General features: G+C 31.7%; 2 protein-coding genes and 1 long non-coding RNA gene across 52 annotated transcripts in view; 1 reads left to right on the forward strand and 2 right to left on the reverse strand.

Annotated features, from left to right (window-relative positions):
- Nucleotides 1-275: 275 nt before the first annotated feature.
- Nucleotides 276-6,623, reverse strand: LOC145803796 (uncharacterized). The gene is made up of 10 exons (XM_082897146.1): nt 6,556-6,623; nt 6,000-6,467; nt 5,587-5,930; nt 5,286-5,469; nt 4,132-4,280; nt 3,151-3,762; nt 2,170-2,402; nt 1,965-2,036; nt 1,819-1,878; nt 276-386 (listed from the first exon to the last, which is right to left on the reverse strand). The coding sequence occupies exons 1-10, from the start codon at nt 6,621-6,623 to the stop codon at nt 276-278; spliced, it is 2,301 nt and encodes a 766-aa protein (XP_082753272.1).
- A 1,251-nt stretch (nt 6,624-7,874) lies between these two features.
- Nucleotides 7,875-9,109, reverse strand: LOC145804238 (uncharacterized). Its single transcript, XR_014345868.1, has 3 exons — nt 8,938-9,109; nt 8,759-8,848; nt 7,875-7,932 (listed from the first exon to the last, which is right to left on the reverse strand). It is a non-coding gene; the product is annotated as an uncharacterized LOC145804238 (long non-coding RNA).
- Nucleotides 9,110-21,527: 12,418 nt separating this feature from the next.
- LOC114304710 (putative protein phosphatase 2C 51) overlaps nt 21,528-22,683 on the forward strand; it is a 35,609-nt gene continuing 34,453 nt past the window's right edge. For 46 of the 50 annotated variants that reach the window (XR_014346994.1, XR_014346984.1, XR_014346987.1 and 43 more), the window contains exon 1: nt 21,528-22,061. Coding sequence is in view for 10 of the 50 variants with exons in the window: in XM_082899526.1 (XP_082755652.1) it covers nt 21,788-22,061 (274 nt within the window). In the remaining 40 variants the exon portion in view is untranslated. Of the gene's footprint in view, nt 22,062-22,175; nt 22,582-22,683 lie in introns of those variants that run through there. The other 4 variants (XR_014347007.1, XR_014347008.1, XR_014347009.1 and 1 more) reach the window with 2 other exon arrangements.

Here is a 22,683-nt window from a genome sequence, read left to right on the forward strand (position 1 = left end):
AATTTGTGTGAAAGCGCGGAGACTGAGTGTGATTTTTTTCCCTTTCATATAAGAGGTCAGACTGAACGGTTCATTTGTTGGTCACAAGGTGTCAAGTGAACATAAAATAATTGTACAAGACCGGGATATACCTTATTTGGTAAATTAGTTAAAGGTAATCATCCTATTAAATCTAATTTACCAAGCAAGAGTGGATCATATTGAGAAGGTAGTTTTATATTTCTCCCTGTAACAATTGGTCGATTTATGTGAATAGGCTTGTTCATGATGATACGTTAAAAAATCATTATTTGGATAGTCATGATGTTGTTGCTGTGGTTGATGTTGTACAGGGTTTGAGGATTCACCACATTCGGGTCTGGTTCGTTTTGTTCTTGGCATGATGACTGCAAAAATGAAAGAATAATGTATAAAAAATGTATATTAAAACATATGAGTTAAGAAAAATGTATGAAAAATATATCAAATAGTATGATGTTGGTGTGAAAAAATGGAACAGATATGAATTCAATGAATAGATCGGCAACAGATAGGGGAACAGATCGGCAACAGATAGGGAAACTGAGTGCGAATTTGTGCTTGGGATGGGATGATCGGCCGGTTGACCCTCATGATGTTCTCCTGGTGCTGCTCTTCGACTGCATTTCCCCTTCTTACACTCTGAAGCTAATATGAAATGTGAAGCTAATATGAACTGGGATGAAAACTAACTTGTAATTGAATTCTTCCTTCACACGGATACACTGAATTTAATTAATGTTGTTCTCTAATGGAGCTCCTAAAGGTGTTGCAAGGAGATGGTGAAGATGGTGTGGTTAAAGGAATGCAGATTCAGATTTTATAGAAAGGCTGAGATTTAGAAGGTTCACAAGGTTGTTTTTTATTTTTTTTATTTACTTTTCATTTCTGATCTATTATTTTTTTTTCCAATTTAATTTTTTAATTTAATTACATCCGTATACTGATAAATTTGCAGGTTTCTGGCATCATCTGCATCGTTTCCCTTTTTCTTTAGCCCATAGTGTTGAACACACAGCTACAATAGAATAGGTGGTAGGTATTGGATAAGTGAAATTACTATATTACTCTTTCCATTTTGTTCTTATGTAACAACTTCTCATTTAAATCAACAGGGGCAAAATAGTCATTTTGCAAACCAATATCACCCCAATTATATACACATTCACAGGTGTTGATTTGCGAAGTACAATAATACATGTCATTCCTGTTACGATTCTTTTACTAAATTAATAAAATGTAATGAATGGAAAAAAAAAATTGATAATGTTTTGTAAGGTTTACGTTGTGATTTGTATTTTAACTAGCGTATGCCCGTGCCTAAAGGCACGGCGTAAATAATTTTAAGATTAAAATGTAGTTATAATTTATAAAGTTTGTGTCATTTTTTGTTAAAGATACTGAAAAAATATATTGAAATATTTTTCTTCTTAAAGAACTCAAATAAAATAATAACTCTCCCTAATCTTAATGCAAATTAAGAAACTCGCATATAAGATTTAAAGAAACTCTCCCTAATCTTATTGCATATCAAACTATAAAAGGCAGTAAAAAAAAGTGTAAACACTGAATAAAAAACAGAAATAAAGTTATACTGTCATACACCAAAAAGGTAGGTTAAAACTTTACAAAAAGTGAGTTAAAGCTTTACAAAAGATGTATGCTTTACAAAAGATATGTCACTAACATGTCATACACCAAAAATTATATTCTCATACACCAAAAATATGTATGCTTTACAAAAGATGTGTTAATAACATGTCTTCAAATATGCGTTTGCCCAAACTTCCTCCACATTACTTTCCAAAAAGTATTTGTATCAACTTTTATGTATCCCCAATGAGGAATATGCACAACAATCTGGTAATTTGTGGAAACAAAAAAAAATATAAATTAGTACATTTGTTGGAAATATACATGTAAAAATACTTTCAGATTGAAATTACCTTATTACATCTCCATCGAAGCAAGGTAGTCGTATTTCTCCTTTTAAGCTCCATGGATTTTTCGGTCCAATCCTACAAAAGTCCAAATTTCAAATTATTATTAAATTGAAATTTTTTAAAAAGTTATATAATCAACAGAAATAAATATACGTGGTTACCTTCTAAAAAAACGTCATTTAATCTGCATAGAATACTACAGCAATACTTCAGGATAAACAATATTTGTAGTAGAATCCAAATTATCTTTAAGGAGGAGAATACTTATACGATCAAAGGATGTACATCTAGACAATGCCACATATAATTGCCCATGGCTAAACACTGGTATACGCAAATCAACCCCAACAAATTTCACAGATTGTCCTTGAGATTTATTAATGGTCAAGGCATATGCCAATCGGACTGGAAATTGACGTCTTGTCATTTGGAAAGGCATTTCTGAAGAAGATGGTGTCAAAGATATCCTTAGTATAAATGCCAAATTGTCAAACTTTTCTCCAGTTAAAATTTGAGCTTCAATTATGCGAGTGCCGCACCTAGTAACCATCAATCTTGTACCATTACATAGTCCATCTTTCGGTGCAATGTTTCTCAACAATATTATAGGACAACCCACTTTCAACTCTAACTTAAAAGTTGGCAACCCAGGAGGATCCAATGAATTTAAATATTCATTAGGATATCTATTTGTAATGGTAGGATCAATTTCATTATCTTCGGACATTTTATCTGCTGCAAGATAAGTATATAATCTCCCTGGAAAGATATTCAACGCAGTAGTATTAATGTCACTAACATCATCGTTACGCGCAGACAGAATTGTGCGTTCAGTTAAAAATGTTGGGGTTGACGTCTCTATCATATTCAATTGTGGATAAACTGTAAAGAGTAATTCATTCAAATCTTGACATTTGTGTATTGTTGATGGAAGGTTAACGATTTCTTGAGGATTGGTCCCAATCTAAAAAAAAATGAAATCAATAAAAAAGTAAGTGTAAATACAATTTATTAATTTAAAATAATCTATATAATACAGGTTAAAGTAGTGTTACCTCCATCAAGAAATTTGCAAAATTAGCATTTTCATGGCCTTCATGATTCAAGCGCATATTCAAATCCAAAGTCAAGATATATATATGCTTCCATAGAACAGAGTGTCTTAATGATGCATTCACAATTTGCTCACGAACTCCTTTGGGTATAACTGGTAAGATTTGTCGAAAGTCTCCTCCAAGAACAACAGTAATACCCCCAAATGGCTTTTCACTATCACAAATATCCCTCAATGTACGATCAACCGCCTCAACACAATGTCTATGTTGCATAGGAACTTCATCCCAAATTATGAGTTTTGTTTCTCTAAATAACTCAGCTTGTAATGATTGTTTGCTAAACCCACAAAGTGAATTTTCCAATACATCTAACGGAATGGAAAATGTTGAATGTGCAGTGCGACCTCCTACCAGTAACAGTGATGCAATTCCAGACGAAGCCACAGTAACAACGATATGCCCAAGGCTACGACATTTTAATGCAATCGTATTGTATAGAAATGTTTTCCCTGTTCCTGCACCCCCATTCAGAAAGAAAACAGTTCCTTTATTTTGGAAAACTGAAGAAGTGATTGTATTATAAGCATTCCGCTGTCCATTATTAAGACAATCAATAGTAATTTGTGGATCTTCATGTTGTGCCTTACTCTGCAGTTGTTGATGTTCAACTATCAATCGATTACCAACTACTGCACTCCAATTTGCGGTAGGTTGTGGCATGGGTGGGAAGTCAATTAAACTTTTGCCTGAATCATGAAGCATTTGATTCAAAAGATGGAAACCATAATCCTCAATTTGAGCCTCAGTTGGTTTAGAAATGACAAACAATGTACAAATCTTATGTGCAAGATCATCACATATATGCGTTGAAAATTGATTCCATAATGCACATGGATTTAGTGGAGAACACTGGGTGAGAATAATGCTAAACAATCTCCTCAATTGATATCCAGTTTTTATGACTACAGCCTCTTTCAAGCATTGTATCCATTCTTCATCATCTTCTAAAAGCCCCCTTGCAACACATGCTAATTTAAATGTATCATGCACAACATTATCGACCGTGCGTAAAGACTGAAACGACTTTGGTCCTTTGACAACGGTTAGTAACAAACGTAGATAAAATCTTTCGCCACAATTAGGGCTTGCAAAGTACATTCTACCAATTGCATATCCCCTTTCTCTTAATTTCCATCTCTTTTCTGACTTGAGCCAAACAAAATGTTGTGGAAATTCTTGATAAGTGAATGGACATTCATCTTCACTGGCAGCACAATATGCAAAGAAGCCAGTAAGAGTTGACATTTGTTGACTAGCTCTAGATTGAATCGTTTGTAATGACTCTTATGGGTTAAAAACAACACGATGCATTCCAGGTAAATGAAGTGCCAATCGTACAACTGTTGGCATCTCTGCATGCAAATGATGACCAAATATTCGCCAAGCAGCTTCTGGAGGTCCAATATACCTTGCATCGAGATATTGTTGAATCTCATTTATCATTCCTAACACCATCGTTGTACGATCATAACCCTTATAAATGTACTTATGTATGTACTTGACACATCTCATTCCGGCACAAACTTCCACATTTATATGACATTTGAAAAGTTTTGAAAGATATGCATTGTATGGTACGACATCCCTGTTATCAATTTCTTGCCCTCTCACAATATGTACTTGACCATTATTGCGACGACGATAGATAGAGTATCCATCTTGATCCATAGTTGTTGTTTCTGTGAAAGCTCGAGGGTATCTCTTAGTGCATCTACCATTTTCCATACATGGTGCTTGCGGATTTCGAGCACCACATGGTCCATGTACCATACAACATTTGATAGTTTCAAAAAGCATAGGATCATCTTTTGGGTCTGGAAATTCTGCACAGACCAATTTGTCTACTTGAGCACATGTCCGAATTTTGTCTGGACTCTTGAGAAATAAAAGTGCATGCATATGAGGGAGGCCTCGTTTTTGAAATTCAATTGTAAAAACATGTGCAACTTTATTTCCAAACACTTTATTTGTTTCTATCTCCTTCATCAAACATTTTCTCTTCAACTCAAAAACACGGGCAATTAAATCAGGACGATCAATAGGTTTTTGATATGGTAATAATGCTGAAGTAATTTCTGGCCAATTGGGATTTGCAGTCATGGTAAGAAAAATATCTGGGTGTTGGTTGTATCTTGTGATAGCCATTGAATCTTGAAAGATTTCAAACATATGTCTAGGATTACCAGTAAATGAAGATGGCAAAACAAACCTTTGACCAATTTGTCCAGGTCGCACATAATCTGGATCCATATCTGACAACTCTTGGTAAAGCTCAGCTCGAAGTTTCCCTTGATTAAGCTTGTAGTATGTCAATCGATTTTGCTCAGTTGCAGCCCAAGCATCTACCAAAAACTCTTGAAATAGTTTCCCACCTCGCAAAATTGTTGAATACTCTGTGGGTCGTTCAAACAAACGATAACTATAAAAATTCATTTGAGTAAGTCGATCAGTTGAAGGTCGATCATACTGAACATTCCACAATTTCAACTCAGGTTCCCATCCAAGCTCACCATATGGAAATAATAGAACATAATGTAATGGCAAGTATGCTGGGTGACATTCATTAATTTGCATCAACTCATTATTTCCTCGAAAATGTAAAATAATATCTCTCATTCCATTTACCTCTGTTCCATCACCTGGTATTACAATTGCAATCTCATCTGTAGTTGGTAGGTTATACCGACGTCGATCAGTTGTTGAACTGTAATGAAGATGAGCAGGTAGATTGTGTCCTGCCGAGTCTAATTGATGTAAAATGGCATAAGCCTGGCGATATTTATCTACAAATGCATTGACTTGCAACAAACTATCCTGAATAGTTTTGAGAACATCCCTTCTCAAGTTAGGATTTCTACGATTACGAATTTCTAAAGCTGAATAAGGGTCATAGATATACAGCTGAGCATAACTCGCATCCTACCCTAGTTGTGGTTGTAGTGATCCTGTTCGATGTCGCAATTCCCCATGAATTGTGAATGATGTAGGGCCCCTTCCACGGAGTACTCTAGGATCCAATGTAGCACCAAGACTCGTAAAAGCATTGGCTGCATTGTACACTCGAGTATAACTTCGAAAGGATTTTGATTGATCATTATTCCCATCATACAATGCCTGAAGTGGTGGAGGGGGTGTAATAAGTAAAGGTAGCCTAATCTTTCCTTCCAAACAGCAAGTTCCGAATAAGGGATGCTTTATAGATGATTTGGTCAATTTTTCATCCATCCAATGTAAGGCTGAACAATAAGGACATAATACATCCATCTTGCCAAGATAATGGCGGCAAGAATCTTTGTGTGCCCGGGCCTCAATTGATATACTCATAGGCAAATCTTCTAATTCATCATCAGTACATAGATCTTGTTGAAAAAATCGATTTATAGGAGTAGACCTACGAATATTTGTGTATAAATAAGATTTTGTAAAACAAAACGGTATGAGTAAAAGTATGTATTTCAAGATTAGACATAGTAGTTTACCGATTCCTTTGTGAATTTGAAGATGTGCTTGGCATAGAAAACGAACATGTAGAATGATGGGTAACCATTGATCGTTTTTGTGCCAACTGAGAATCTTCAGTTATTGTTTCCCACTCCAAGTGAGTGCGATCGCGACGAATTGGTGTTAAAGAATGTTGTCTTAGTTTAACACATTCTTCTAATCCCTCTTGCTCTCGTTGCAAGCATTGAAATTCAATTTTTTCACGCTCTCGCCGTGCCCGTTGGGCCAATGCAGCTTTTGATATTACATTATCATTTTGTGCCTAAAAAGAAAATATTTTATCATTGAAGCAAAAGATGTGAATATTTTGTGCTTAAAATGAAACTATCTTCTTATTTCTTCCCTTTCTCTTAATTTTATTTTCTATTTTATTTGTTTTATACCTTTAATAGTGTTATCTTTATTTATTTTTTTCTTATTTCTTCCCTTTTTATCTTCTTATTTCTCCCCTTTCCCTTTCCCTTTCTTTGTTTTCTATTTTATATATTAAATAAGAATTAAAAACCTATCTTATTTAGTTTCTCCTTTCTTTATATATATATTTTTTTATTTCTTCGTTTCTTTTTTCCTATTTTCTTTATATAAGTAGCAACTTATGGACGGTACATTATAAATGCACATGTATCCATGCAAAATAAGAATAAATAAATTAGAAAGACACATACAAATAATAGCAAGTTACAGGAAAACATATTACAATCATTCTACAAAAACAACATAATACAATAAATTCATTTTATACACTCATATATTTTAACTATTCAAAATTTTGATTAGTTTTGCATCATATTTTTAAAAAAGAATATATACCACATGACATGCATTTGTCATTCTCTTGCCGGAATGAGCCATCTTTTCTTTTCCTTTAGACATTGGGTTGACATTTTCTTTATCTTTTGCCTAACAAATATAAATAAAATATTGAAAAGATTAAAAAAATCTTATATAAATAAAATACATATAATGTTTGACTTGATTTTGTACTTACCACACGAACACGGATAACATTAAGGTCGTGCTCATCACGGATGACCACACCAACATTTCTACGTGGAGTTGTAGGAGGAGGCCTACAGAAATAGATTGTGAAAAAATTAAAATCTATATAATAAAGTGGTAATAGTAAGAGTAAAAAATTCAAGATTGTCTTGGGTAAAAAATTCTTTTTATTTTTACCAATTTGGTGTTAAAGAAGGTTGTCTTGGGTTAATACATTCCTTCGATCTTTCTCTTTCTCGTTCTCGTCGCAGGCGTTGTCCCAATTGGTATGCAGAACATGACTTTTGATTTTTTTCACGTTCTCGCCGTGCACGTTGGGCCAATGCAGCTTTTGATAACACATTATCATTGTGTGCCTAAAATAAGAATATTATATAAGAAGGTGCATAAAATGTGAATATTAACTAACTTGCTTCCCTTTCATCATGTATTTTTTCTTCCTTTTAACTAACTTTTTCTCTTCACTCGGTTAAGTTGTTAGTCATATAAGAACCAATGCATGTATTTATGAAATTTAAAAAGGAAGGGAAAAATAATTTGAAAACACATTAAGCACACAAAACTACAAACTCACTATGCACGCACTTATTGGTTTTAAGACACTACCCATCTCTTTACAAAATGTACGTTAAAAAGGTAAATATTAGATCATTGGGTATATAAAATGTGAATATTAGCGTGTAATGTCTTGTACTTTCCTTTTCTCTCTTCTTGTTGTTTCTGTTATATTAAAATACATTTTTGTCTTTTTCTTCTTTCCTTAAGAACTTCTTATAAGAAAAATAAAAATTAAAAAAAAATTATATTATGTAGTTTCCTTTTCATCACATATTTGTTCTTTCTTCTTATTTTCCTTTTTTGTTTTCTTCTATTATATTTTTATTATGTTATGTTGTAGATGCAACATATTGTACAAATGCAACATATTTTTATCATACAAATAGGCAAACATATTAAAAATTCAAATTAATGTTCATACAAATGCATTAGCATGTTGTACAAATGCTTACTTTAACATGCTTCAGAAAAACATTTCACATTCAATAAAAAGAATTGAATAAATTTTGAAAAAGAAACTTTTAAAAATGTACATAAAAAATAGTATATGACACTACGCAATTCCTAAAAAAATCTATATAATATTCGAAAAAGAAACTTTTAAAAATTGTTGAGAAACCATACCATGGGATGTGCATTTTCCTTTCCTTTGCCATAAGGAATAGCTTTTTTTGTTTCCTTTAATATTGCTTTGTCTTTTTCCTTTGCCTTTGCCTGTAAAAAATAAGTAGAATATATTTATAAATTATTTTTAAAATCATAAAAAAATACATATCCAATGTTCAAGTGACTTTTATGCTTACCTCATGAATGCGAATAGTATTAAGGTCACGCTCATCGCGAATAACAACATTAACATTTCTTTCTTGAAGAAATCGAACCTATACATACAAAAACTTTAGAGTAATAAATAAAACTTCATACACATAAATAAGAAAATTAGTAAAGGGAGGAGATATTACGGTTCGGTGTAAGTCCCCATCCATATAGCGATCCCGGGTTTACCCTTGTTGTACAGTGATCCGGACATGTGTCCGTGGATGTTGGTATTTGTTTATTATTTAGTTTGCATCCTCTTTACTTTGTATATTGAGTTATAAGATGTGTTGGGCAGGTTTGTTACAGGTTGGTTGTGTTTGGGAGCCTAGTGTTGCTGCCCAGATTTTTGGACCTTCGCTCGAGCGAGGAGTTGGTCGCTCGAGCGAGAGTGAGGTTCGTGTCTGGTGGGTCGAGCCAGGGTGGCTTCGCTCGAGCGAGTGTTGCGTCTGGTTCTGGACCTGAGAGTTGCCTTTCTTGGCTCGAGCGAGCTTCCTTCGCTCGAGCGGTCTGGGTTTTTCTTCGCTCGATCGAGAACTTCTTGGCTCGAGCGAGAGTTTTCTGTGTCTGGTCGCTCGAGCGACCAAGTCTTCGCTCAAGCGAGCGTGTTTTATATCAGCGGACAGTAGCGATTTTGAACTTCAGTTTTTCATTTCTTTTTTTGATCAAACCCTAAATCCGAGACCCTCTCTCTCTAAACTTACACCCTCTCTAAGATTTGATCTCCCTAGAGTGTGAATCTAGCCTAGAGCCTTTGTTAAAAAGATAGAGGGCGTTGAGAGCTTTGATTTAATTTGAAAAGTTTGGATTTGGAGCAAGTTGATCTTCGAGTCTTCATCTCCTTTTTGGCTTAAACTTCGAGGTAGGGATACCCTACTCCTCTCTATGGATTTTGTCTTTAAATTTTGGTATTTTGAGATGTTGGGCTTGGCTTGGTAATTTTGTGAAAGTTTGGGGCTTTTGTGCAATTTTACAAAAGTTGGGGTTTTATTCATAATAAACCTAGATGCATGTTTGGCATAGAGAAATGGAATAAATGTTGAATCATTGATGAAAATGGGACCTAAGGGTTGAAATGGTAATTATGGATAACGACCTAATTACATTGTTTAATTAATTGGGATAATTAATTGTGAGAAATGAGGAAATGAAATGTTGATTGAATATCCATTGTGCATTTATTTTCTGTTTAGAAATAACTGCTTTGGGCTATCGGTGGAGGATAGTCGTGATTGTTGTAGACAATGCATGATGATTAGGCAAACTGAAACTAATCAATGAAATGTGTCATGGAACTTGACGGTTGATAGAATACATTAACTGTATGTATTGGGTGATTGTATATAGAACCAATGTGTTTATATACGTTATGTGTAGAGGAGGAGATAGGGGATGTACTCCGCGGTTTAGGGGAAGATAGGGGATGTACCTCTAAACCGGATAGTGTTGGGAGAAGATAGGGGATGAACTCCGTAAATACAGCTCATATGCTTGTCTAGAGAAGTGAAGATAGAGCTTATATGCTTATCTTGGTAAAGTGTGGATACAGCTTATATGCTTATCTGTGAATGTGGGATATAGTTTTTATACATATCTGTGGAAATGATGATAGAGCTAGCATGCTTATCTGTTGAAAAAGGGAAAATGAAAGGTAACTTAGACTCATAAGTTGTATGACATAAATGTATAATTTATGTGAATGTATCTGTGTTAGCCATCTATCAATTGCTAATCTTTTAGTCATTGTTCATGGTTGGTTTAGTGTATTTCTCCTGGGCTGTGGCTCACCCTATATGGGAACATCATTTTCAGGTACAGGAAGCATGCCACCTCCAAGGACATAGCTTGGAAGGCTAGAGGCGGACATAATGTAGTCGTTTTACTTTTTGATGTATTACATGTAAATACAAGCCAAGGGCTTAATGTGTATGAGTTAGTACTCTTTTGTTGTAACCAAGTGTTAACTTGGAAAGCTGTAAGCCCGTAGGGCATTTTGTTTTGATGTTAACATGTAATACCTATGTAATGGAACTCTAATAAATAAAAGTATGTGGTTAGTTTATATGTAAATGCATATCTTATCTGATGGGTTTAATGTTGTTATTTTGAGGGCGTTACAATCCACCTATAAAGCATGAGGAAAAAAAATAATTAGAATAGTGATGTTGTCCATAACTGTTGTACTTAAATTTATTAGAGAGGTACTTAAATTTATATTAAGAGAAAAAAGAAGAAAAAAAACTTACTTGACCAAAAATAGTGATATTATTCATAACTGTTGTACTTCAACCTAAAAATTTTAGACACAAAGAAACAAAAAAATTAGCAATAATAAAAGTTAACATGGATTTCATTGGCAATGAAATGTTATTTCCAAATATGTTGCTACCAAATCGATTAATAAAATTCAAAATTTTATTTAAATAAATAACTGCCATGAATAGAAAATACTTAACGGGTTACAATCAAGAGGAAAAAAAAATAAAAATAAGAGCAAAATTAGAAGGGTACAATTTAGAAAAAGGTACGTGCCTTCTCTATTTAGAAAAATAAAAATACTCGGTGAATTTAGAAGGGTACAATAAGAGCAAAAATAAAAATAAACTTCTAAGAAAAAGAAAAAGGTCAACAGATACCAGAGGCACGTGCCTTCTCTATTTAGAAGGGTACAATTTTTTTTTAAATTTTTTTTATAACAAAATGTTAATACATTTGTTTGGGTTAAGTTAAATACTCGGTGAATTTGATTCAAAACAAAAATCCTTATGATAAATACTTGCGTTAAGTTAAATACTTGTAAGTTTAATACATTTTTTTTTTTTATGAAGACAACTAAAGTAATACGCACACACATAAGGATTGACCAAAATTATATTCCCTTAAAAAGGTGCAAAAAAAAAAAAAAAACATAGAATGTTAAATGAAAAATAGAATATTACACATAGAATATTCTATGTTGTGTTCATGAAGAATATTATGTTGAGTTTATACCAACATAGAATACTATACTCCCATAAAACGGTGCCAAAAAAATAAAATAAAATAAACTCTCTCGCCATATTACACATAAATGTTAAAATGCCAAGTCTTTCAAATTTTTCTTTTAATTAGGAACTCTAGATATTCACAAAAAAATTAAATGAAAAATATTTATCATCTATACATTAGAATTACACAGCAAATAAATATTACATTTGAATGGTACAACTAAATAAATATATTACACAGCAAATAAAATGTTAAATAAAATTTTCTGAGTGTCAGTTTAATTTTTTGTTGCAGGAAGATCAATTAAATAAATCACCCTTACTTTCTTTTTAAATAGCTCCAAACAAACAGTCCCTTCCCCCTCCCCCTCTCTCTCTCTACATTCTTTGCGAAACCCATAATCAAACTCACATTTTCTGAGTCAAACCAGCATTTAGAATATATGTTTTTTAACAGTCACATTAAAATGATAAATTAAAAATGGAGCACAATAAAATGGTCTAAATTTGAACTTTTCTCTTTGTTAACCGACTTCAATTTTATAGAGATGAAATTAAAACCAAAATCACACAACAAATATATTACATTTGAATGGTACAACCAAATAAATATATTACACAGCAAATAAAATGTTAAATAATTTTTTTTGAGTGTGAGTTTAATTTTTTTGTTGCAGGAAAATCAACTAAATAAATCACTCTTAATTTTTTTTTAAACAGCTCCAAACAAATAGTTCCTTGCCGTAATAACCTATCTCTATGTCTATCTCTCTCCCTCTCTCTCTCTCTCTCTCTCCCTACATTCTTTGAGAAACCCATAATCAAACTCACATTTTCTGAGTCAACCTAGCATTTAGAATAGATGTTTTTTAACAATCACATTAAAATGATAAATTAAAACTCGAGCACAATAATTGTCCGAATTTGAACTTTTATCTTTCTTAACTGACTTCAATTTTATAGAGATGAAATTAAAACCAAAATTAAAACCCATTATAATCATAAATATTTTGAAGTTCACCATTTATGACTTGGAAACTCCAAACATAAATTTATGTCAAAAAAAAAAAAAATCACCACATAAGAAAGCCATTTTATAAGCAATAAAGTAATACACACATATGCATTGACCAGAATTTTTGAAATGCAACATATTCAATTATACTCCCTTAAAAAGGTGGAAAAAAAAAAGAGGAACATCTACTCTCTTGCCATATTACACATAAGTGTTAAAATGCCAAGTCTTTTTAGAATGGTACAATTTTTTATTTTTTTTTACATTTGAATGGTACAATTTTTTTTTTATAACAAAATATTAAATGCTTGTGTTAAGTTAAATACTTGTAAGTTTAATACATTTTTTTTTCATGAACACAACTAAAGTAATATACACATATATACATTCGCCAAAATTTTTTGAAATACAACATAGATATTAAAATGTTAAAATGCCATATTAAAATGCCAAGTCTTTCAAATTTTTCTTTTAATTAGGAACTCTAGATATTAAAAAAAATATATATGCAAAAAACAGTCTGTTTCTTTTTATAATCACACAACAAATATACTACATTTGAATGGTACAAATTTCTGCTTAATAGTTCAAATAATTGACAGTAATTCTTTGATGAAAAAATAATTTCTGCTTAATGTTTTTTTTTTATTAAAAAAATTGGCAATAATTCTGATTAAAAATTGACAGAAATTTGGAGATGAGAGACATTTCCTCAATGTTTCATAGGTCTGAGAGAAATTTGGTTCACAATAATTCTGCTCAATGTTTAATCAAAATTGACAGAAGGCACGATGTAAATAATTTTAAAATTAAAATGCAGTTATATAAAATATATTTATTTATTTATTCTTAAAAAACTTGTAACATTTTTGCTTGTATTACATGCTGTACAAAACTCAAATAAAATAACAACTCTCCCTAATATTAATGCAAATTAAGAAATAAACATATAAGATTTATAATGTTCACCAATATTGCAAATCAAAATATAAGAGCAAGTAAAAAAAAATTATAAACACTGACAGAAACTAAAGTTATTGTATACTAAATCTATATTTAGCACATCAGTATAATGTAGGCATTCAACTCATCTTGGTAATGAAAAAAAGAAAAGAAGCAGAAATATGTGATATTCTACCAAATTGCTATCAAAATGCTAGCACATATTATGTCTATGATACCAAGAACCCTTTTATTTACTCTCCATTTGATACTGTCAAGTGTATTAAGGGCCTGAAATGCAGAAAAATTTGTAGAGTAATTCCAATTTCAAGTGTAAACATAACAAATTGGTTAGACCAACTCCCCGAAGTTATTTGAAATGAAAATCATCCAAAAGCCCACAACCCATTTAAAAAATAAAACCCATCAAGTATTAATTCAAATTCAAAACCTTTTAAAAAATTAAATCCATTTAAGAAACATAATGTTAAGATTAAATTGGATAAATTACATTTTAATCTAGATTATAAATTACATTAAACTGGATAAATCTATTATTGCAGATTAATCTATCTATTATTGTAAAACATTTAGAAATGATAATATTAAATTTTTTTAAAATAAATCGTAAACTAAAAGCAAATTGAATAATTTAATTCCCAATGGAAGCCAATTTTCTATGAGTGGGGGTTTGCGGAAAAGAGGCAGAAGTGTGGAGCAAAAAAGTGTGAAAGAAGTGTGGAGCAAAGAAGTGTGGAGCCAATTGCTCCACACCACCAATTTTCTATGAGTGGGGGTTTGCGAAATTTTTTTTAAGATCTATGTGTAAAATCAAATAGAGAGAGGAGCACTAAAGATCTTTGCAATTTTCTTATTTGTATAATCAATTTTACTCCCCAAAATTACTATATGTGAGAGAAAGATTTCAGTCAACATTATTACAATGAGCACACAACAGGTTCTAATTTCTTATTTGAAGTCCTTTGCTGTTCCAATTCTACGTGCACTGAACATATAAAGCTGATCAAGAAGGCTTATTCTTTCCAATTTTGGCTACTTGTATTTCAAGCATCTCCTTAAATATAGCTAGCTATGAGACCTAGGATGGTTTTGAGTGGATACTATCATGAGCTAAATTTATATTAAAGAACTGGTAGTTTTGGGTCCAAAATATAAAAATACCATATGGAGGTGGAGTGTGATCATAGAAACGGAAAACATTATGGAGTAAACAAACAAATCAAATTAAGTAAACAAACAAATCAATTTTTTTAAAACTGAATTTATGCACAATTTGTATACAGAATCTTTTTATATAATACACCTAATATTTTCTTAGTTGATGATTCAAATTATTATTATTATTATTAGTGAATAAAGATCAAATACACCCATATTGTAATAAAGATCAAATCACATGGTGCATTGTAGCTAAGGGGCTGGGTGACTCATCATGTTTATTACCTACATGATTCTCTCGGTAAATTAACAAATCTTAGGAAATTAATAAAAAATAACACACATTAATGATTATTTTTTCTCTCTCTCTCTCAATTTACTTAACAATGGTGAGACCCTAGACTATTTTAAAAAGATAATTAAAAGTCATCTTTTAACTTTTAATGCATTTTGAATCATATAATCTCTCACAACATAAAAATAAAAAATATTGTCAAATGTCATAAAAAATGTCATATTTTTTCAAAAACAACATAAAAATAAAAAATGAAAAATGAAAATCTAACTTTTAATCATCTTCTCAAAAGAACTCTTTATTACTTGATTAAGAACTTTCCATAAATATTGTCAAATGTCATTTTGAAACCACTGAATAAGGGCCTTTGGGTTTTTCAAGCTCACTAAAAGAGTTGTCCTCCAACTTCTGAATCTTTTGGATGGTGAATATCAAAGTGAAAGGAAAGCATTTGAGTAACCAAAAAAAGGAAAAGCAAAGCAAAAACTTACCACTATTTGCAGTAACAAAAATAAGCAGGTGTAATGCTGGATAAATCTAACATACTCATTTCACTAATCCCTCAAACTTATTTCAAAATACATAAATATCAAAACCGAAATCATACAAACCCATTTCAAAATCAAAACCAAAATCATTCAAACCCATTTCAAAATCAAAATTAAAACTGAAACCATGTCATTGGTATTTATGGTGGATTGATTAGCCAAAATTCTGCAGAAATCATATGCAGAATTCATATGCAGAATTCTTCTTCAGTTTTATTCAATAGCAAAGCAATATATATCAGTTGGCTCAATATCAAAGCAAAAGCCAAACGTTACCAAAGCAATAACAAAAGAAAAACAAAAAGAACCAAAGTAATAAACTAACCGAGCAGCCGAAGTGAATAGCCGAGCAGCCAAAGTGATGAAGGCAAAAGCTCTGATGAAGGCAAAAAAAATTCAAGAAGAAGAACAATTACCCGAAGAAGAAAAATTCAAGAAGAATACTAAAGTCATGTTTTCAATAACTCTATTGAACCCAGCAATATCATGTTTTCAAATAGCATGTTTTCAACACTAAATAATATCATGTTTTCAAAACTCTATTAAAGTCATGTTTTCAAATATCATGTTTTCAAATATCATGTTTTCAAATAATATCATGTTATTGAAATTCTGAAATTAACATGAGATAACACACGAGTTATTGAAATTCTAAAATTAACATGAGTTATTAACATGATTTATTAATTGTCCATGAGTTATTGAAATTCAATTTCCTTTATTTTAGCATGAGTTATTAACATGAGTGATTTAACAGGAAATCAACACCTTACACACCATGTATCGAGCAACAATTGTATTTATACCCTTAACACTAAATTGAATAAAAAAAATATTACACACCATCTTGAAGAGAAAAATCTACAGGTGATGGTTAGTTTGTTACAAAACAATTACTTACCAAGTCAACGTGTATTGTTTTATTCATTGTTTAATTACTAATTTTATTATTGGTGCTTTTTTGCACTTGCATTGTGAAAGGAAAGCACAAAATAAACTCACTTGTAAAAATAATTGAACAATTTAGCAAATATAATAAACGTATGTTCATCCAACTTCAAAGTGGAAAAAAAAAAAGAACACTTTAAGGCAGACTATACAATAAGTGACACTTAAAAAAAAGAAACTCACTTGTTATATGCCAGCCCACCAAAGTGGCTCATACACTATACTTTTATATCTATACTTCTATCCTATCTATCTATCTATGGTATGAACACTTTTGTCACAATTTTTCTCATTTCTAAACTGTCCTTCTATAACTGTAATTGTCAAATTCAAACAAACCTATGAATTCTTTTAATATTTTATATATATGGGAAACCATCTAACCTAATACCAGTGGTGATAGACTCAGATAACACACAATCAATCAGTAAAGAAACATAGATGAGTCATCAAAATCACCATTACACTTACAAAGTGGACAACACTTTCTTGACAGAACATAAATATAATACCATAGATAGATAGATATAATACCAGTGGTCAACACTTTCCTGTTTTTTTTTCATGGCATGCTAAACAATAATGACTAATTAATCTATCTACGGAAAAGAATGGAAAAGAATAAGCAAAGTGATGATCAACACTTTCCAGAGCAAAGTGATGATCTAACATAAATATGACAGAGCAAAGTGATGATCAACACTTTCCAGATTTTCAAATTATATATAAAATTGACAGAACATAAATATAATCTATATAAAATTACACACAATAATTACACACAATAATTACACACAAAATTATTATATATAAAATTCTGAAACACAGATTTTCAAAAATAAACTCTGCATTTTAGTAAATAAACTCTGCATTTCCACACAAATAAACTCTGCATTTCCATACAAATTTTCCACACAAATAAACTCTGCATTTTAGTATATAAACACAAATTTGGTATATAAACACAGATTTTCAAAAATAAACTCTGCATTTCCATACAAATTTTCCACACAAATAAACTCTGCATTTTATTGTATAAACACAAATTTTCCACTCAAATTGTTATTAAATAATCTTTGAGAATTTGACTACAGGAAGTCAAATTGCACTTGCAAAGTGGACAACACTTTCTTGATAGAACATAAATATAATACCATAGATAGATAGATATAATACCAGTGGTCAACACTTTCTTGTTTTTTTTTCATGGCATGCTAAACAATAATGACTAATTAATCTATCTATGGAAAAGAATAAGCAAAGTGATGATCAACACTTTCCAGAGCAAAGTGATGATCTAACATAAATATGACAGAACATAAATATGACAGAGCAAAGTGATGATCAACGCTTTCCAGATTTTCAAATTATATATAAAATAGACAGAACATAAATATAATCTATATAAAATTACACACAATAATTACACACAAAATTGTTATATATAAAATTCTGAAACACAGATTTTCAAAAATAAACTCTGCATTTCCATACAAATTTTCCACACAAATAAACTCTGCATTTTAGTATATAAACACAAATTTTCCACTCAAATTGTTATTAAATAAACTCTGAGAATTTGCTAATTTACTGCCCTTTTGTTTGGCAGATTTGGGCTAATATGATGAATTGGTGGGATGTTCAGGGTGCTATACCAAGTTTGGTGGATCAACTATTGGTTTGGTGGGTTGGAGGGATGATGAAGAAGATGGAGTGGAAGATCTGGAGTGATGTTCCCTTAGTTGTACTGTGGTCTGTCTGGAAGCATCGAAATGAATGAGCTGCAAATCCAAATCTGAGTGAGCTTTGTGAGTTGATTAAGATTAGGATTGCTTTGTGGATGAGTGCTTTGCTTTCCGTTAGTTGTACTGTGGTATGTTCCGTTATTTTCATTCTAAGACAAATCAGGAAGTGCTTGGGGAATTGGCAAATAGTTAAGATAAATCAGGTAAACTCTGAAAATCGGTTTATATTGAAAATAATTGGTTAGTTTTCATATACACTAACTAAGCAGTAAATATAATTGGCAAATAGTTAAGATAAATCAGGTAGTGGTTGGAACATGGGTGGTTGAAGAAAGTCGTCTAAGGAGCAAAACGCATGCCTTGATCAATGCAAAATTGATCAAAATCATATCATGATTTGTTGCTAACGACTTTCAACTTTGCTCTCTTCAACTTCTCTTAGTCTTAGTTAGTGTATCTGTTCCGTTATTTTCATTCGATATTTACTGCTTAGTCAGAGTTTAAATCTGAAAATCTATATTGAATCAGATTTTCAAATCTATAAACTCTAATTAATAACATTTATCTGATTTATATTGAAAATCTGAAAATCTGTAATTATAATTTTAAACTCTGATTAATAATTAGTGACATTTTTTAATAGTATTTGATGAAAAATGTTATTAATTATCACATGACCTATTAGGCAACGAATCCACCTATTAGAACCTACATGTAAGTCCCCTAATAATTATTAAATCACTTTGAATATTATATATATTCAACGCAAGCAACGCTCCACAATCATAATGCAAAATTTAAAAGTAAATATATAAAAATTTCAATAATTTAACAATTATATATTTCGCTAATACAAACTAAATAATTCAATTTAAAAGCAATATTCAAATATAAAGTTTAGAGAAATTCTATTCATCACTATTTTTTTCACTACTTTGTTTCACTTCTTAACTATTGTATATTTTTTTCACTACTTTGTTTCAATTTAAAAGCAACGCTCCACAATTATATATTTTTTTCACTATTCATCACAATCAAAGTCATGTACATGCGCAGGATCCATATCTATTGTAGTTATTAATTAGAGTCTATAAATCTATATTGAATCAGATTTTCAGATTTTAAAATCTATAAACAATCTATAAATCAGAGTTTAAAATTATAACTACAGATTTTCAGATAAATCAGGTAAACTCAGTAATGGTGAATGAATGCTATGGTTTAAGTCTGGTGCTCTATTTAGTTCTGTATGAAATTGAGAAGGTAAACTCTCCAACGGCTAACTCTGCATTTCTTAGCACTTTCTTAAACCATAGCACTTTCTTAAAACAGGGCACTTTCTTAAAACAGGAAACAGTGAGAGTGAACTAACCCAGCAGCCAATAAGCAAAGTGATGATCTAACCCAGTTGGCAAAGTGATGTCGAGCAGTGATGAACTAACCCAGCAGCCGATAAACTAACCCAGTGCCAAAGTGATGAACTAACCCAGCAGCCAATAAGGCTCTGTGTAAGCTCTGATGAAGACTCTAATGAAGGCTGTGTGTAAGCTCTGTGTAAGCTCTGATTTGAACAACGGTGTAAGCTCTGATGAAGGCTGTGATGAAGGCAAAAGCTGAGATTTTCAAAAAAAATCAAGAAGAAGAACGGAGAGGAATAGAGAGATAGAGAGGGTAGGCAGAGAAATAGAGAGGGAAGGTGGGTAGACAGAGGGTAGATGGGGAGGCAAATCAGATACAGAGGTCAGATACTGAGAGAGGAGTGGAGAAACATCCATGTTGGGCGGGAATTTCTGTTTTCTGTATAACCTCAGCCATTGGATAGATATTACAATTGATCTAGACCATTGGATCAAATGTATCTCACACACATTTTTGACATAAATTCAAAATCCTTCTTGCCTTATTATATAGATATATTAAACATACTTATTTATGTTAATTTTTATTAATATGTATTCTCAAAAGTTGTTGACTTTAAAAAAAATTTAGAAAAAAATAAAAAACGTATTGTACAAGATGTTTGTACAGACCTAAAAAATGAATTGATACAAAAATTAATTGACACAAAATAACTGATATAGATTTATTTTAAAATGAAAAAATTATTTGGAAAAAAAATTATTCAAAAAAAATATTGAAAAAAAAATTTATTGAAAAAAAAATCAATTTTTAATTTCAGTATTTTAAAAATAGTTTGGTTATTACTGTTGATAAAAAATACGGATATCGATATATGAGTTGTGTGTTTGATTATAAATTATTGATTGAATTAAGTTTTGAAAACTATTTTCAAAACACATCACCAAACAAATTTTCTTATTTCACATGTCACATCAAACTTTTAAAACTTAATTCAACATACATCTTCAAAACACAATTCAACACTCTATTTAAAAACCATAACCAAACAAATTTTCTACACTTAAATCATAATTCTACAACTCATAAATTTAAAATACAACTCATATTCTCAAATCACATTTACAAAACTCTACCGAACGCAACCAATATATCTACTATCCAAGGTATTAGACCATCTTCAATGATTCAGCAAATCTGGCATCAGATTTAAAATTTGTGAAAAATACACTTTTTGGAGCTCCAACGGTTTCACCAAATTAATATCAAAATGAGAATTGAACAAAAAAACATCAAACTGAGAACAGAATCCAGATTTCACTAAATTATTGTGCCTGACCGTTGGGGTGGACCAATCAGTCAACCAACCAGTTGACCGGCCGATTGACCCACTGGTCGACCGATTTCCTTCAAATAGGTAAGTTCAAACCTGTCAAAAAAGATTCAAATAGATAATAAAAAAATAAAACAAATTATCCTTACCGATCGGTCGGCCGATCGACTACTTCCTCAACTCTGCTTTGTTGCTCACCATTGAAAGAAAAGTTATCAAATTGAAGAAAGAACCTATTATTTAGTCAAATTTAATAAAAAAAAGAATTGAATAGTTGGAGATGCTCTTAATACTCTAATGAATTAATTATCTTATTCAATCCGGTCAAACAAACTTCAAACAAACTACAAGTAATCTGCCCCCGATCAAAACTACGGAGAAACCACTCCCACTTCAAATCAACGAATCTCTCTGCGATATATACTCTCTCTCTCTCTCTCTCTCTCTCTATCTCCAATGCTATGCAAAATTTTCTCTGCCTGACAGATGAATAAGCTATGCAAAAGTTACCTGGTTCTGCTAGGGTTTATTGTTTGCGTAACAATTCGTAGTTATGGGGAATCGTCGACTTGCTTGATGGTATACAAAGAAGGTGGAGCTCCGGCCGTGTTTCAGTCCCCTAAATGCCCCCTCTGGAAGCTCTCCAATTACGCCTCCCATCCACGGACTGCGAGGTGTCAGTCCGCTACGCATCAGGGACGTCGAAACTCTCAGGAGGATCGCACTCTCTGTGTTCTCGATCTTCGAATTCCCTTTCCCGGTAATCATATAAATAAACACATAGTCTTTTCATGGATTGTTGCGAAATTAGATTAAATGGAGGTTTCTTGATGATGAAGTTTACTTAACTTTCTATTTTGAATTTTATTATCAGGAAAATTTTGAAATCATCATCATCAAGAATTGGAGAAAGAATGAAAGACAAATAGTTAGTAGGATATAGGAAACTCGATCGAATTGGCTTTGTCAATACATAGAATTTTCTTGTTTAATTTTTTTGGGGATCAATGGGGCATCAGTGTGCGAAGTCAGCGTGTATTGTGATCAATTCGCTTGAACCGGGTGGGGACAAAAATGAAATTTCCTAAAATTAGTTGTTTTGTTCGAGGTATACACGTGATTTTTAGATTTGTCTCAGCTCCTATATGATTTTTAGAAAAAAAAAGGAAAAGAGGAGCTTGAGATTATGTTTCTGTTAACTTGACGATGGAAGGAAACAGAAGAAGATTAAAATAGTTACTAAAAACCCTACAATCTTGGGACCTATGGAAGTGGATCGGGTGAATAGTAAAATAAAGTCTTCTCGTGTTTGCTAGGCTTTACTTTGTTGCTGAGATAATGGTCGTGTCATGTCAAAGTTCACGTTACCGAAGGGTAACAAT

This window comes from Camellia sinensis, chromosome 12 (genome assembly GCF_055761805.1).
Source record: "Camellia sinensis isolate YWXY chromosome 12, ASM5576180v1, whole genome shotgun sequence".
Taxonomy (NCBI): domain Eukaryota; kingdom Viridiplantae; phylum Streptophyta; class Magnoliopsida; order Ericales; family Theaceae; genus Camellia; species Camellia sinensis.

Bases quoted from the DNA above. Each gene is read 5' to 3' on its own strand.
- LOC145803796 (XM_082897146.1), bottom strand. From the start codon at position 6,623: ATGGTTACCCATCATTCTACATGTTCGTTTTCTATGCCAAGCACATCT. The intron at 6,468-6,555 runs GTAAACTACTAT...AAATATTCGTAG, and splicing joins TCAAATTCACAAAGGAATCG to GTCTACTCCTATAAATCGAT. The intron at 3,763-4,131 runs GTTTGTTACTAA...TTCATGATTCAG, and splicing joins TGGCGAAAGATTTTATCTAC to GCAAAAGTTTAATTGACTTC.